The 16,120-nt window shown below is 44.8% G+C and overlaps 1 protein-coding gene across 1 annotated transcript in view; it reads left to right on the top strand.

The window, feature by feature from the left end:
• Positions 1-16,120, top strand: part of FTCD (formimidoyltransferase cyclodeaminase) — a 51,958-nt gene that overhangs the window by 26,401 nt on the left and 9,437 nt on the right. The window contains exons 7-10 of the mRNA XM_089680870.1: positions 961-1,092; positions 2,017-2,078; positions 5,050-5,176; positions 6,670-6,831. Of these exons, the coding sequence (XP_089536996.1) occupies positions 961-1,092; positions 2,017-2,078; positions 5,050-5,176; positions 6,670-6,831 (483 nt within the window). The remainder of the gene's footprint in view (positions 1-960; positions 1,093-2,016; positions 2,079-5,049; positions 5,177-6,669; positions 6,832-16,120) is intronic.

The following is a 16,120-nucleotide window of genomic DNA, read 5'->3' as shown; positions in this document are numbered from 1 at the left end:
TTGAGTGAGTCACATCGATCACCTTTTGAACCTGCTCAGGAGTGGGCCAACTTCTATCGCAAGACTTCAGTGTGCCCTGAGGAGTTAATGAGAGTGCCAATGGCTCACATGCGCTAACAACCATTATGTTTAGCACTCAGTGGTATAATTTACTCTATCTGATCTGAATATTCAGATCCTTTATTGTAACTTCTTTTCTTGCCTCTACATCATATATTGCCATCTTGAAGTGCAGTGCTATGACCATGCAGTAGGCATCTCTTACTAAGCAGTGCGGACTCTGGTTAGCCAGAGGAGAACCATATTACATCTTTACTGCCTGCAGTATACAACTACCAGCATTGGTGCACAAAAGGGCCCCAACGCTATCTGGCGGCAGATTCAAATTAGACACTGCCCCTCATACAAAGCTAGCAGCTTCCTCTCTCTTCTTTTTTTACATTTTTATGCTATTGACCGGTGATTATGGTCACTTATACAGTTTAGGCCTAGCACCACTATCATCAGAACATACAGGCAGGTTACCTCTGGTGTTAAGTAAAATCTTCTTTCTGCCTGTCTGACATTCTGGGTGGCATTGCTACTGTTTGTGCTCACAAAAAGGGAAGGGCTAAAGAGCCATTTATGCCCCATCCTCTTTCCCTCTGTTATCTACTCGGCAAGTTAAATTGTGTAGCCACAATCATTGGTGGGTTACAGCTGTTCATTATTCATTGTGTTCTTTTCAATTTTCATGCACTACTTTTTTTTTTTTTTTTTTTTTCTCGGTTTTATAAAACCCCTTGGTCACTTTTTCTATGCATATAAATAAACCTTTGACATATTTTTGAAGTGCTTCTATTACTGTAATAAATGGTTTGTAGTTTAAAGGTTGTAATACATTCCCCATTCCTTCTTGATGACGCCTCCCTTCTTTTTGTAATTTTAACTGTAGATTCTGATCCACTGCTTCTGTTTCAGGAGTTGGGCCTTCCAATACTTGGTTCACAATTGGTTGGTTTAATCCCTCTTCAAGCCCTATTGATGTCTGCAGATTATTATATTAAAGAGGAAAATCTGTTCTTGCTGGAAGAAGACCACAAAATCCGCTTGGTAAAATATTTAGTACATGTCACAGTCCACTGCTTTTATGAAATGCAGCACAGGGACTACACGCTCCTAGCTTCCAATCAAATCTAGGTGATCAGCCTTTAAACCTATCCCTCAGATCTAATTAAAAACAATAGCATGGTGGCTGGGTGAGCAGCCATCTTTTGTGTGTCTTTTTTTTTTTTTTTTTTTTTTTTTTTCCCCTCAGGTCTTAATATTGTCAAGATTCAGAAGGTTTCATGGACTTTTAGCATAATTGCCTTTTTATACTAGTGTAGTAACTCTGAGACTATTTTGGTGTATCCCTTTCAGAAAGTCATGCTCAAATTTAGTATCCAAATCACTTGGTATAACTTTGAGAATTTACTGCAAGTTGGAAACACCCTCCTTTTTTTTAATTAGTAGAGAAATTGTGGAAGAAATTAGTTAGAGAAAAGAGCGATTTTAATAGCTGCATGTGTGCCACATCATTCTTTTGACAGGTACTGTAATTGGCCCTGACTGGTAGAAAAACTAACAACTGACCCCGCTCATGTCTCACAATCCCCTCCCTATCCCTATGTTAAGTATAGCTTCACTACCCCATAACTAGAATGTGGCACATAAGCCAGGTAGTGTCTGTTTCCAAGGCACACCTTGCGTAAAACAGATTCCCTTTAAACTAAGAGTTTCTGGGAGAAAATTCCAGGTAATTTTCAAGATATTTTAGTAGGTTGGTAAAGAGGTCCTATGTTATTTCAAAGGAAAAATAGGGCTACAGAATTTTATAAGGGTAGCCATGTCTAGGGACCGTAAAGGCCATATCATTCCAAGATTTGCTTATAGATGCTAGCAATGTAATTCTAATCCTGCATGCAGTTTAACCTGTCATTTTATATAGATTTTAATCTTGTTTTCATCCACTAATTTCAGTAATGTGTATAACAGGTTATTAACAGATTAGGACTGGACTCTCTGGCTCCCTTTGAACCTAGGAAAAGAATCATTGAGTAAGTGGTTTCAAAACAGCTGATATATGTTACAGGGAATGTATGCAGTCATACTCTTTCCTGGTATCTGCCTTTAAAGTGACACTAAATGTCCTTTTTTATTCTCCAAAAATAATGCACATGTACTACTTAATGGCTCTGTAATCTATCTTTCATTAACTTTTTGTTTCTTACTGTGTGGGGTGTTTTTTTTTTTCCTCCCTTCTGTTGCATTTCAAAAACTGAACATACACTACTGCCAAATGTATTGGGACACCCCTCCAAATCAGTGGATTCAGGTGTTCCAATCACCTCTATGGCCACAGGTGTATAAAATCCAGCACATGGACATGCAGGCTGCATTTACAAATATTTTGTGAAAGAATGGGTCGCACTCAGAAGCTGTGAATTCAAGCGTGGTACCGTGATAGGTTGCCACCTGTACAATAAGTCCATAAATATTCCATGGTCAACTGTTAGTGGTATTATAACAAAGTGAAAGCAACTGGTAACAGCAGCAACTCAGCCATGAAGTGGTAGGCCACGTAAAATGACAGAGCGGGGTGAGCGCATGCTGAAGTGCACAGAAGTCACCAACTGTATGCAGAGCCAATTGGTAAAGACGTCCAAACTTCATGTGGTCTTCAGATTAGAACAGTGAGTAGAGGGCTTGATGGAATAGGTTTCCATGGCCGAGCAGCTGCATCCAAGCCTTGCATCAGCAAGTGCAATGCAAAGCGTCGGATGCAGTGGTGTAAAGCATGCCACCACTGGACTCTAAAGCAGTGGAGACGCGTTCTTTGGAGTGATGAATTGTGCTTCTGTCTGGCAATCCGATGGACGTGTCTGGGTTTGGTGGTTGCCGGGAGAACAGTACTTGCCTGACTGCATTGTGCCAAGTGTAAAGTTTTGCTGAAGGATGGATTATGGTGTGGGGTTGTGTTTCAGGGGTTGGGCATATCCCCTTAGTTCTAGTGAAGAGAACTCTTTAAGACGTCAGCAGCATACCAAGACATTTTGGACTATTTCATGCTCCCAACTTTGTGAGAACAGTTTGGGGATGGCCCCTTCCTGTTCCAACATGACTTAGAAAGCAAGGTCAATAAAGATATAGATGAGCGAGTTTGGGGTGGAGGAACTTGACTAGTCTGCACAGAGTCCTGGCCTCAGCCCGATAGAGCATCTTTGGGATGAATTGAAGCACAGACTGCGAGCCAGGCCTTCTCACCTGACATCAGTGCCTGACCTCACAAATGCGCTTCTGGAAGAACGGTCAAACATTCCCATAGACACACTCCTACACCTTGTGAGCAGTCTTCCCAGAAAAGCTGAAGCTAGGATAGCTGCAAAGGGTGGGTCAACTCCATATTGAACCCTACAGACGAAGACTGGGATGCCATTAAAGTTCACGTGCGTGTAAAAGCAGGCATACCAATCCTTTTGGCAATATAGTGTAACTGGAAATCTCCCTAGTAGGGCACAAAAAAAAAACGTGATGGGGGTTATCACTTCCTGTCCCCTAGACAAAAGGAAGCATTTAAACCTTGAGGTACAAGGGCTATTATTTATTTTTGCCCTAGAGTTCTGCTTTTCAGCAAAAGGGATCTAGATTAGACGAGTTAGCAAAATAAACTTTTTTTTGCCATTATCCATGTAATAGTCTACCTTTTTTGTAAGCTAAAAAAGCAGAAGGGCAAATTTATGTAAGGGGAAAGATTCTGAAAGCAGTTTATAGAGCATTTTGACTAGAACTGACACCAAATATAGTAACCCAAAAGAAAAGCTATTGTGTACAGTACAGAGTGTGTAAATTTGTGGGTAATTTTAAGAAGTAGGTTTTTGTTTTAAACTGATGGATATAAAATAGAGCGTGTTTTTGCTTGTCACACATCTTATGTAATTCACACATTGGAGTAGACAGTAGCCAGTTTGACTACACAGCTAGCCAGATTGGTAAGGGAATACTTCATATTAAGAGTTTCTAAATGTTAAGGGTTTTCATGAATATTCAGGATCATCATAATGAGAATCTTAGAGGTTTACAGTTTTGGAATATTGAGATGGTGTTGGGAAATGGAGATGATATAATAGAGCAAAAGACCTAAAGTAATGAAACTAAATTGTTTGTTAGACCTCTTAGCTACCAAATTGGTAAATGTGGACATGGATATACATTGTTTTCTTTCTAAAGATTAAATTGTATGTGGCTTTAGATGCCAAAAAGGTGCATGGTACTAATATTAGTCTTTGGTCCTAATTATCTAGTATGCTATAGTAGTCTAATAATATTGGGCTTTGGAAGACGTGCCCCACATAAGATGGCTGCCGAAGTTCATCAGGGATGGCAACATCCAATTAGATAGCTGTTTCCCTCAGACGCCTATGGAGTCTGCAAAGGAATAATGTTCCTGTGTCTCCATTCCATCGGCACAGTGCCACCCACTGGACGGAAGGCACAGAGCCACCTACTGGACGGAAGGCAATTTACACCTACCCACAGGCATGACATGGGAATTATTTCTCCTGGTGAAGTCTGAAATGATTAAGTATGTCTGTCTGAAAACTACCAGAGTGGGGGACCACAAGCATTGCAGTTCATAACTGTACTCTGGGAAAACTGACTTGTAAACAGTGTAGTTTTTTTTTTTTAAATTCTAAAATCAAAACCCACCACAAATGCATCTTCATACTGATTTTACAGTATATGGAGATTAGTCATAGATATGTTCATATGTGGATAGATCTAGTGGGATTAGGACCACCTTTTGGTTTAAGTGGTCTCTGGCTTCTGGTGAGTGGAAGTATTAGTTGGCAAACTTTATACACATTGCACAAGTACTGAGCTGCATGCAATGCCAAAAGTTCTGACCGTAACATGCAGCTCACAAACTACTGTTAGGGAACATGGTTTAATTTACACACATACTGTTGGTATTCTGTAATATAACCATAGTATTAAACTTTTTTTTTTTTTAACTTGTATCTTTTTCAGGTACCTTGTACAGGATAACCTTTCTGGTGCCCTCATCACACAGTCCGTAAAAGAGTTTGTACACAGTGTGGGAACACGCACCGCTACACCTGGTGGAGGCTCCGTTTCGGCTGCCATGTCTGCTATGGTACGTACTTGGGATGCAATTGCTAGAAATTCTGCATTGCTTTCTGCCAGGTGAAGCTTTTATGCCAATTATAACCAAAATATGTCACGGTTTGTGGTGATTTTTATTTTAATTTTTTTTAAATTGCTGACGTATATCGCGATGGATTGTACAAGTAAAATATTTTCAATGAATTTCTGGTTTTGTACTAAAACCAAACCAGTATCTGCCCTTTAACAGAGCTCAGCCACACAAAGATTGAGTCTTACTCTGACCATAACTGCAGGCACGGAATGATAGAAGTCTTCATACTTTTTTAATATTTTTCTTCAAGAAGGGGGTCTGTACAGACAGCCCCTCAGCCCCATCATGTGTTCTCTTAAAAGACTGCCTTCAAAGTCCCAATTGCCCTGCCAAGCTGCCATGGCACGATTTTTAATAAAGCTAAAATCTATCGAGGTGTGTGTGTGGGTTTTTTTTTTTTTTTATGGGGCGGGAGAATAGTAATGTTTGCACAATACCAACTAACCTCTCACTGCCTACTGGATTCTCTTCCCCATGACCACACCTTTTTAGGACAACTCCCTTACCACCAATGGAATAAGTACCAGCCCTCTTACACCACTATCCAGATAAAGGTGAAGTCAGCAACCTGGTGAATATACAGCATTTAAATGCCTTTTTATTTTCCATTGAATTTAGTGTTGCATAAATTATTCTAAAGGCTGCTTGGGGGTAGTACGTACTTTCCAGAAAGCAGTGGTATCTGAACAGCAGCATGGTCCCCTAGGCAAAGACAAACATGGGGCTCCAGAGATTATAGACTATCTGTCTATATCCTGAGCTGGGAACCACCAAGCTCATACCTCCTCTGGATATTTGTCGTGTTAGCTGATTTACTGGATGTACACTGCTGTGCCTTTTTATTGTGCCTCTTTGTACTGCACGCTGCTTTCTAACGGCTACTGGCTGTATACACTTACATTTTCTGATTTTGTTTGTTTTCTTGCAAGCATTGTACATCTGAATTTTTTTTTTTTTTTTTTTTTAACTTTCGGATTAAAAAAAAAAATTACTAAAAGATGCAGGGTAAAACATTCCAGTATACAAGTAAGCACTGACGTTTCAGCCTGTGAAGGCCTTCGTCAGGGCTATGACCAAGTCCTTCATGGGCTGAAACATGTCTGTTCTTGTATACTGGAACTTTTTTTACCCTGTACCCTTTTTAAATTAAAAAAAAAAAAAAGGGAGAGGGAAAAAAAGCACAACAAATTTTAATGCTACATTATTTATGGGGTTGCCAACTCGACCTTTTTTATCTGGATCGTGCGTAATAGTGGCTTGTGGAATCTTCAGTCAAGCACTGGTCTTATGTTCACTTATTCGGGTTTGGAATACTGGGGTAGCATCATCTTGTGCCTTGTTTTTGTTCCCCTTATACCACTTTAGCTTATTCTTGTAATGGCTCACATAGTGTACAATATTGCTCTAAATCTAATGACTATTCTTTGCAGGGAGCCGCTTTGGGCTGCATGGTGGGACAGATGACTTATGGAAAGCGCCAGTTTGAATCTCTGGATGGTGTGATGAGAGAATTAATTCCTCCATTCTATCATGCGCTGGATGATTTGCTGGACCTCGTAGATGCTGATTCTAATGCATTTGCAAGCTATATGGTAAACAAAACCTCTTTCCTTCCTCAATTAGCTGTTTTAAGTTCTAAAGCTACTAACCCAAACTGAGTAATTAGCAGCATCTGTTGCTACAACCCTGGATATTATACAGTGTTCAGCATAAATGAGTACACCCTTTTGAAAAGTAAGATTTTAATCAATATCTCCATGAACACAAGAAAAATTTTGACAAAACTGAGTATTATAAAACACTCGTTTACCACATTACATTAAAGTAAGTTAAATAGTATAACTTGGATTACAAAATCTTCAGATTTACTCAAAATTAGTTGAGGCAAAAATGAATACATCCCACAACAAAAACTACTCCCATCTAGTATTTTGTATGACCTCGATTTGTAAGGACAGCATCAAGTCTTCTAGGCATGGAATGAACAAGTTGGCGACATATTGCAACATCTATCTTTTTTTACATTCTTCAAGAACTACCTACTTTAGAGGCTGGATGGAGAGTGATGCTCAACTGGTTTCTTTAGAATTCCCCATAGGTGTTTGATTGGGTTCAGATCAGGAGACCTACTTGGCCACTGAATCTCTGTTCTTCAGAAAATCAACAGTGGCCTTAGATGTGTCTTTTGGATCATTGTCATTTTGGAAAAGTGCACGACGAGCAAGGGCATGGAGTAATGGTAGCATCTCCTCTTTCAATATAGAGCAGCACATCTGTGAATGCATGATACCATCAATGAAATGCAGCTCCCTGACATCAGCAGCACTCATGTAGCCTCACAGGACACTGCCATGTTTCACTCTGGGCACCATGCAATCTTCCTTCTTCTTCCCCTTCCCCTTCCCCTTCCCCTTCCTCCTTTAGGAGAACTTCCTTTGTGAACGACACCCATGCATGCCATTCCTCTGCAGTGCAAGCCATATTGTGTCACGGGAAACCATTTGTTAAATTTCTGTATCACTTTTGCTACAGTATTCTGACAAGCAAAGCTTTGCTGATGATCTTGTAGCCTTCACCTTTTCTTTTGTAATGAAATTATTTTCTTTCTCAGGCCTTGTGACTTTTTTTTTCATGTGGAACCATTGCTGACAGCATGAAATGGGAAGGAGTTTTTTTTTTTTGTTGAGTAATACCCTTTTTATAATCCACTGTCTGCTGGACACCTGTTTAAAGAATAATTAGACTTGCCTGTAGCTGAATTAATGTTCATTATAATTTTGTCTAAAAATTAGCTTTGCTCCTAAGACTTTCATTGGGGTGTATTCATTTTTGCAACGTGGTCTTGAATGTATTTTTTAGGAAAAATACTTTGTGTGCAAATTAACAAATCTTGTTTGCAATCAATGGCCTGCATTTGTGGGAATATTTTGCATTATAGGGTTCCATAGCAAATTGTTGATCCTGAAAAAGTAAAGGTTTTCTGATCATTTTGGTGTGTACTAGTTTATGCTTATAGAGCTATATCAATAATTTTTTTTTTTTCCTATCTGAACTTCATGTGCTTCAGTTAGATTCTTATGGCAAATGTTTGGCCTTAATTTGAGTCATGCCAATACAAAAACTTTCCATCAATGGAGGGTGCTAGGGGCTTCTCACCATTCTGGAATGCATCATCTCTCTTCCTGTTTGCAGAGCCTTGATATGAAGTCCAATACAAAATGTATTGGAAGAGGGGGTCCATAGTTTAAATGAAGTTCTCCCCTGGGAGCTTTAAGCTTCCCTCCTAATCAAACTGCTGAGAAAAAAAAAAATTGGTCAAGGCACTGCTGCCATAATAATAAATTTTATATATATAATGGCCTCCCTATTCTTAACATCAGTTACGTAAAACAGCTTTGTCAGTAACCTGTCCTCAGTTGACAGGAGAGTGGAGGAAAAGCAGAATACCAATGCAGTCGCCATTTTGATTTCTTCCTCCTTTTATCATGTTCGAACTGTTTGCTATCGAACTGATTTTTATATATAATAAAAAAAAAATCTATATATATATATTTTATTAAGCATTTTTCAATTGGTAATCATTTAATATTTTTAAATATGGGACATTTCTCCATTCCAGCCCTTCTTTATCCACTTGCCCTCCTGGAAGTTTTTTACTCCCCCTTCCTTATCAGGCTATTTTCAACTGGTAATTGCATGGTCAAGCAACACTGTACCCAAATTCAATTTATGTCCCTTTTTTTTTTTTTTTTTTTGTCTACAAACTACAGTGTATGTATGCAGTTTGGAAAGTAGACTCCCCCAAGGAAACCGGTGGAGGGGCTAAACTCTAGTTCTGGCAGTGAACGGGGCTGATCCTGCTAACACTGCATTTTTGGGGACACTATACTAAGGAGGCACAAGTATAATTCTGTTCATGATCAATATATTGATCTGTACAAACACTGTCAGGGATCCCCTCGATCCACGCCGCGATGGTCCCGACGCAGGCGCAGTGCACCGCCCTGTGCAGGGACACGGGCACTAGTTCCGGGCCGGCCGCGGCGTTCAAGTTCGCGCATGCGCAGTAGAAGCACCAATGGCAGCGCAGGACGGGATATTTAAATGGCCCTGAGCTGTCATTCAGTGCCTTCTGGTCCTACCTGTATCCTGCGAATCTGAACCTGTTCCTAGTAAGTTGTTTGACCCAGATTGCTTTTGACCTGCTGATTTCTCCTGCCCTGACCCTTGCTTTGCCTGACCTCTCTTCTGAATGCCCCTCATTAGATCTGACCTGCTGTTGCTGACCTGGCGTGTGACCCGACGATTCTTTGCCCGCTCCCTTGTACCATACCGCCCTCTACGTTACCAACTCGGCCCGTCTGACTTCGCACTTGCTCAGCCAGCCATCCATCCATCCCATCGGGATCACCCGACCTCCTCACATCTGGCTCTCCCTGGTTGGAGCCCCTGGCGAACACCCCTACCACTGACAGGTGTGCTCAGTAGTGGCGACCTGGTCTCGGGGTACTCCAAGTCCATCCCCACCATCAGGGGCTCTGGTGAACAAGTACCCTGGGGCTTAGACTCCGTGCTCTGGGCACGCCTGACCAGTGGAGTGCTAGTGGTGCCGCTAGGCGGTCCCTCACAGTACCAGAAGGCCATGACTGAGCCTCGAGGAGGACCCTCCCCAATGGAGGAGATTTGCAGACACCTGGCTACCCTGATGCAAGCTGTAAACGTGTTACAGGACAGATGTTTGCAGATTGAGAACTGGTTCGAGGCCTGCACTATATCTGTTCCTGTTTCACAAGCCCCGGCTCCTGCACCCCCGGTCGCAGCAGCCCATGAGCCAGCTCCCGGGCCTTCTGCATCACTCCCTGTGGCGGAACCCCGAGTACCCTTACCCGAGCGCTTCCACGGGGATCGCACACGCTTCCGGTCATTCCGTGACTGCTGCCTGCTCTATTTTGAACTGCAACCACGAACCTTTCTGACAGAATCAGTGAAGGTGGGGTTTGTTATCTCCCTGTTGCAGGGTGAACCCCAAGACTGGGCCCACCGACTCAGGGGAAACAATGATCCACATCTGGTTTCGGTTGACAATTTTTTTAACGCTATGGCCATCCTATACGATCCACAATGGGCAGCCTCAGCCGAGGCCACACTATACACACTCCGACAAGGTCGGCGAGTGGCAGAGGAATACGCCTCTGATTTTAGGCGTTTGATGGGGGACACTCGCTGGAACGAGTTTGCGCTTTTGCACCAGTTCCGTATGGGCCTATCAGAGGCTCTAAAAGACTAGCTTGCCCGGGTGGAAGTGCCCGAGACAGAGGACTTGATTGCACTAACCATTAAAATTGACCGTAGACTACGGGAGCGCAGGTTGGAGAGGTCTGGTCAGGGTCGCAGAAATACCTGGGGGTCATTCCAAGGATCCAGTCAAGCTACTAGGCCAAACATCCAGAACCTGCCGTCTGAGGATGCTCCCGAACCCATGCAGCTAGGCCTGGCACGGCCTAAGCTACCGCCAGAGGAATGCCAGCGCAGACGCTCCCAGAACCTGTGTCTCTACTGCGGTGAAGCTGGTCACATGGTACGTTCCTGCCCGCAGAAACTGAGTAAGTTCACCTCATCTTCCTTATCTATTGGCAATATGAATCCGTCCCAATACTTAGTTGTTATAAATGGGGTATGCAGCGCTAGAGAACAGATAATAAACACGGGACTGTTTATGATATGAAGTACCAATACAGCAGTTCATATAATAGTTCATATATTCCAGCCTGAAAAGATGGAAATGATCCAATGATGTTCCAGATCACAAACGATGCAATAAGAGAAATTAGTGAGGTTGTGCGCTTACCACAAGTACACACAATATGAGCATTGTATGTAATTAACAGCAACCGGGCATCATGGTCTGGTCAACCGTATCCTGGGCACCATCTGGCCATGTATGGACATCCGGGTCACAGGTACAACGCTATCCAGGCCCCTTCTTGTCATATTTTCCCTTGCGCAGTCGTGGTCCTGAGTCACGCCATTTATCCTCATCAATCTTTTGTTATTCTGAAGAAAGAGCAGTTTGTTTCTGTGTCCATGTGGAAAGTGGATCTAATGGGAGTGGTTCTCCCATTAGATCCACTTTCCACATGGACACAGAAACAAACTGCTCTTTCTTCAGAATAACAAAAGATTGATGAGGATAAATGGCGTGACTCAGGACCACGACTGCGCAAGGGAAAATATGACAAGAAGAAGGGGCCTGGATAGCGTTGTACCTGTGACCCGGATGTCCATACATGGCCAGATGGTGCCCAGGATACGGTTGACCAGACCATGATGCCCGGTTGCTGTTAATTACATACAATGCTCATATTGTGTGTACTTGTGGTAAGCGCACAACCTCACTAATTTCTCTTATTGCATCGTTTGTGATCTGGAACATCATTGGATCATTTCCATCTTTTCAGGCTGGAATATATGAACTATTATATGAACTGCTGTATTGGTACTTCATATCATAAACAGTCCCGTGTTTATTATCTGTTCTCTAGCGCTGCATACCCCATTTATAGCTTATGTTCCAAGGTATTGAGGATTACCCTGTATGTCAGCTGCTTATTTGATCTGTTTGCGCTCACTTACCCACCTTTGAATACTTAGTTGTGCCCCTCTCCTTTCAGCTTTCAGAAAGGACCGTATAGTTGATTCGGGGGCATGCAGCTGTTTTGTGGATATAAATTTTGCTCACTGGCAGGGTATCCCCCTCCATCCAAAGGAGAAGGGGTTTCACATCTTTTTGGCCGATGGTTCCCGGATAAAATCAGGGGTAGTTAACCAGGAGACCCCTTCCATTGTTACTTCCATCGCCGGCCAGCACCAGGAACTCCTCCGCCTGGATGCTATTGCATCACCCCTTTTCCCAGTCATTCTGGGGCTCCCATGGTTGCGGGCCCATAACCCCCAAATTCACTGGGAAACTGGGGTTATCTCGTTCCCTTCCCCATACTGTCGGGATCTTTGCCGAACTTCGGGCCCGGAGGTCCCCCAGGTCCTCCTGTGCTCTGAAGGGGATGCCAGCTTAAAACAAGTGATTCCTGCAGCCTATCATGAGTTTCTTGATGTGTTCAGTGAACGGGGAGCAGATATTCTACCCCCCACCGCCCATATGACTGTCCTGTTGACCTGTTACCTGGTTCAGAAATTCCCTTTGGTCGAATTTTTCCCCTTTCTGAGCTTGAATTACGGGCCCTGAAGGACTTTATTGAGGACAGCCTCCGGAAGAGATTCATCCGTCCCTCCACTTCTCCAGCAGGTGCAGGGATCTTTTTTGTGGAAAAAAAGGACAAGACCTTGAGGCCGTTTATTGACTATCGGAACTGAATAGGGTCACAATCAAAAATCGTTACCCGCTACCATTGGTACCGGAACTATTCCAGAGTTTAAAGGCTGCAGTAGTGTTTACCAAGCTGGATTTGAGGGGAGCCTACAACTTTGTTCGCATAAGGGAGGGGGATAAGTGGAAAACGGCCTTCCGCACCCATTTTGGCCATTTTGAATACCTGGTTATGCCTTTCGGGTTGTGCAATGCACCGGCCACCTTCCAGCACTTCGTAAACGACATCTTTAGGGACTTCCTGGATATCTTTGTCATCTACTTAGACGACATTTTGATTTTCTCATCCTCCCTGGGGGAGCACAGGGTACATGTAGCAAGGTGTCAGGGCAGGAGCTGAGGAACGGACAGGCAGGCCTAACAATGTAACGCACTGGCTGACGACAACCACCACCCACAGACCAAAGTCCCTCAGGGCGCGGAGTCTAAGTCCCAGGCTGCCCTTCACCAGGGCCCCTGATGGTGGGGATGGACTTGACGCAGCCAGGAACCAGGTCGCGGCCCCCGAGACACCTCAGCTGCGGTAATGGCCGCCGCCAATGGCGTGTAGCTGGTGGAAGAGACAAAAGAGTAGTCAGACAAGCCGGGGTCAACAACAACAGGACAGAACAGTACAGGACAGCAGACGAGAATCACAGGTCACGAGCCGGGTTCAGCAACAGAGGGTCAGATCAAAGGAGGATACAAAGAATAGTCAAGACAAGCCGAATCAGATACCAGGAGAGTCACGAGAGTCAGAACAGAGTAACAGCAACACAAAGACACAAGACACAAGTGCAAAGAGCATGTGCGGGCCACAGGCTTATATGTCATCAGCCACACCCCTCTGGAGGATGGACCACAGAAACCTGAAGGCATAAAAGGGCTCCCATCATGCACAGCAGAATCCAAGATGGACACCAGCACATGAAGTAACAACCACAGGAAAAAGGTAGGACCTTGACACAAGGGTGTTGGGGCGGTTGCGGCAGCATGGGTTGTATGCTAAAGCAGAGAAATGTTGCTTTGAACAGTCTAGCATTACATTTCTGGGCCTGATTATCTCCACCGCGGGGGTCGCAATGGACCCTCAGAAAGTCTCTGCGATCCTAGATTGGCCTGAACCCACGGACAGGAAAAGCGTCCAATGATTTATCGGGTTTGCGAACTTCTACCGGAAGTTCATCAAGAACTTCTCGGGTCTGGTCTCCCCCATCACTCAGTTAACCAAGCTTGGGACCCGATTCAGATGGACGCCAGAGGCACAGGAAGCTTTTGAAGCATTAAAGAAGTTATTCACCTCGGCACCCATTCTGGGTCACCCTGACTCCTCCCTGCCCTACATCTTAGAGGTAGATGCGTCAGAAAAACGCGGTTGGTTCCATTCTTTCCCAACGAAAGGGCGCCAAGGAATTACTCCACCCGGTAGCATTTTTCTCAATAAACTTACCCCTGCCGAGAAGAATTACGACATTGGCGATCGAGAACTACTGGCTATCAAGACAGCATTAGAGGAATGGAGGTACCTGCTGGAAGGTGCCTCACACCCCATCCTGATATTCACAGACCACAAGAACCTGGAATACCTGAGGACCGTCAAACGTTTACGCCCACGACAAGCGAGATGGGCATTGTTTTTCTCGAGGTTCCATTTCCACATCACGTACAGGCCGGGATCAAAGAACACGAAACCAGACGCGTTGTCACGCATGTACGAGGACGCCAAGGAGATCCCAGTACCTGACACTATTCTGCCTGCAGGAAACTTCTTGGCCCTCCAGACGAACCTTCGCTCCAAGATAATGGGAGCATCCACAGCCATGCCTACCTCCGATGGGGCGCCCCTCCAGAACAAGGGGGGACTCCTATGGAGGGAGGACCGGATTGTGGTGCCGGAGGAAGCCCGAACCCTAGTCTTGGGACATTGCCACGACCACCCAATGGCAGGACATTTTGGCCCGGTCAAGACCCTGGATCTTCTCCGACGTTCCTTTTGGTGGCCAGACATGGCCAAGGATTGTAAGAACTACGTGGGCTCCTGTGTCATCTGCCAGCGGAACAAGCCCTCAAGGAATAAGGCTTGGGGTCTGCTACGTCCGTTACCCATTCCTGAACGGCCTTGGCAGAAGATCTCTATGGACTTCATAGTTGAGCTTCCACCTTCACTAGACCACACAGCAATTCTCGTGGTCGTGGACCGTTTATCTAAAATGGCTCATTTCGTACCATTTCGTACCATTACGGAAGACTCCATCGGCAGCTGAGACGTCGCAAGTTTTTATTCGTGAGGTTGTAAGACTGCATGGAGTCTCTGAAGACATCGTCTCGGACCGAGGGGTTCAATTACCTCGAGATTCTGGAGGGCATTGTGCAAAGCCCTGGATATCAAACTATCCCTTTCCTCGGCATTTCACCCTCAGACTAATGGACAGACCGAAAGGACCAATCAGACCCTGGAGCAGTACTTGCGATGTTACACATTTACTCAGGACGACTGGGTGCCTCTTCTCCCTTTGGCGGAATTCGCGTACAACGCTTGCCATTCAGCAACAGGGCAGTCCCCGTTCTTCTCCAACTATGGGTTTCACCCTGTCTTCCTCCCGGATTTGGTCCCGGAATGCCCAGTTCCAGCAATACTGGATGCACTAACTTTTTTTTCTCTTCAAACAATAAGAAACTACAGGAAGCCATCAGTCAGGCCCAAGAGGACTACAAGAAGGCTTTTAACAGGAAACTAAGAGGAGATCTGGTGTTGCGGCCCGGAGAGAAGGTTTGGCTGGCTACATCTAACTTGAAGATGCTCTGCCCTTTGAAGAAGTTGGGACCTAAATTTATAGGCCCCTTTTGCATTAAGCGGATGGTCAATGAAGTGGCCTATGAACTTGTTCTCCCTGAGACACTCAAGATCCACCCAGTCTTCCACGTATCCCTGCTGAAGCCGGTAGTCCCGGATGCCTTCCCGGAACGAGAATCCAGGCCCCCGGAAGCCGTAACAGTCGAAGAGGAAGAGGTGGAAACAATCCTGAAGTGCCGAAGAAGGGGGGGCCAGACCCAATTTCTTATCAAATGGAAGGGCTATGGCCCTGAGGATAATTCTTGGGGACCAGCCCATAATGTCCATGCACCCAGACTTGTCCGGAGGTTTCTTCATGACCACCCGTGGTTGAGAGTTCGGGTGGGCATCCGGAGGTTGCCCGTAGGGGGGGGGGGGCAATGTCAGGGATCCCCTCGATCCCCGCCGCGATGGTCCCGGCGCAGGCGCAGTGCACCGCCCTGTGCAGGGACACGGGCACTAGTTCTGGGCCGGCCGCTGCGTTTGAGTTCGCGCATGCACAGTAGAAGCTGCGGCCGCCCGCTGGGCACCAATGGCAGCGCAGGACGGGATATTTAAATGGCCCTGAGCTGTCATTCAGTGCCTTCTGGTCCTACCTGTATCCTGCGAATCTGAACCTGTTCCTAGTAAGTTGTTTGACCCGGATTGCTTTTGACCTGCTGATTTATCCTGCCCTGACCCTTGC

Source organism: Staurois parvus, unplaced genomic scaffold (genome assembly GCF_062004578.1).
Source record: "Staurois parvus isolate SC_StPar_1 unplaced genomic scaffold, SC_StPar_1.0 ptg000251l, whole genome shotgun sequence".
NCBI lineage: Eukaryota > Metazoa > Chordata > Amphibia > Anura > Ranidae > Staurois > Staurois parvus.
This window is presented reverse-complemented; position numbering and strand designations above follow the sequence as displayed.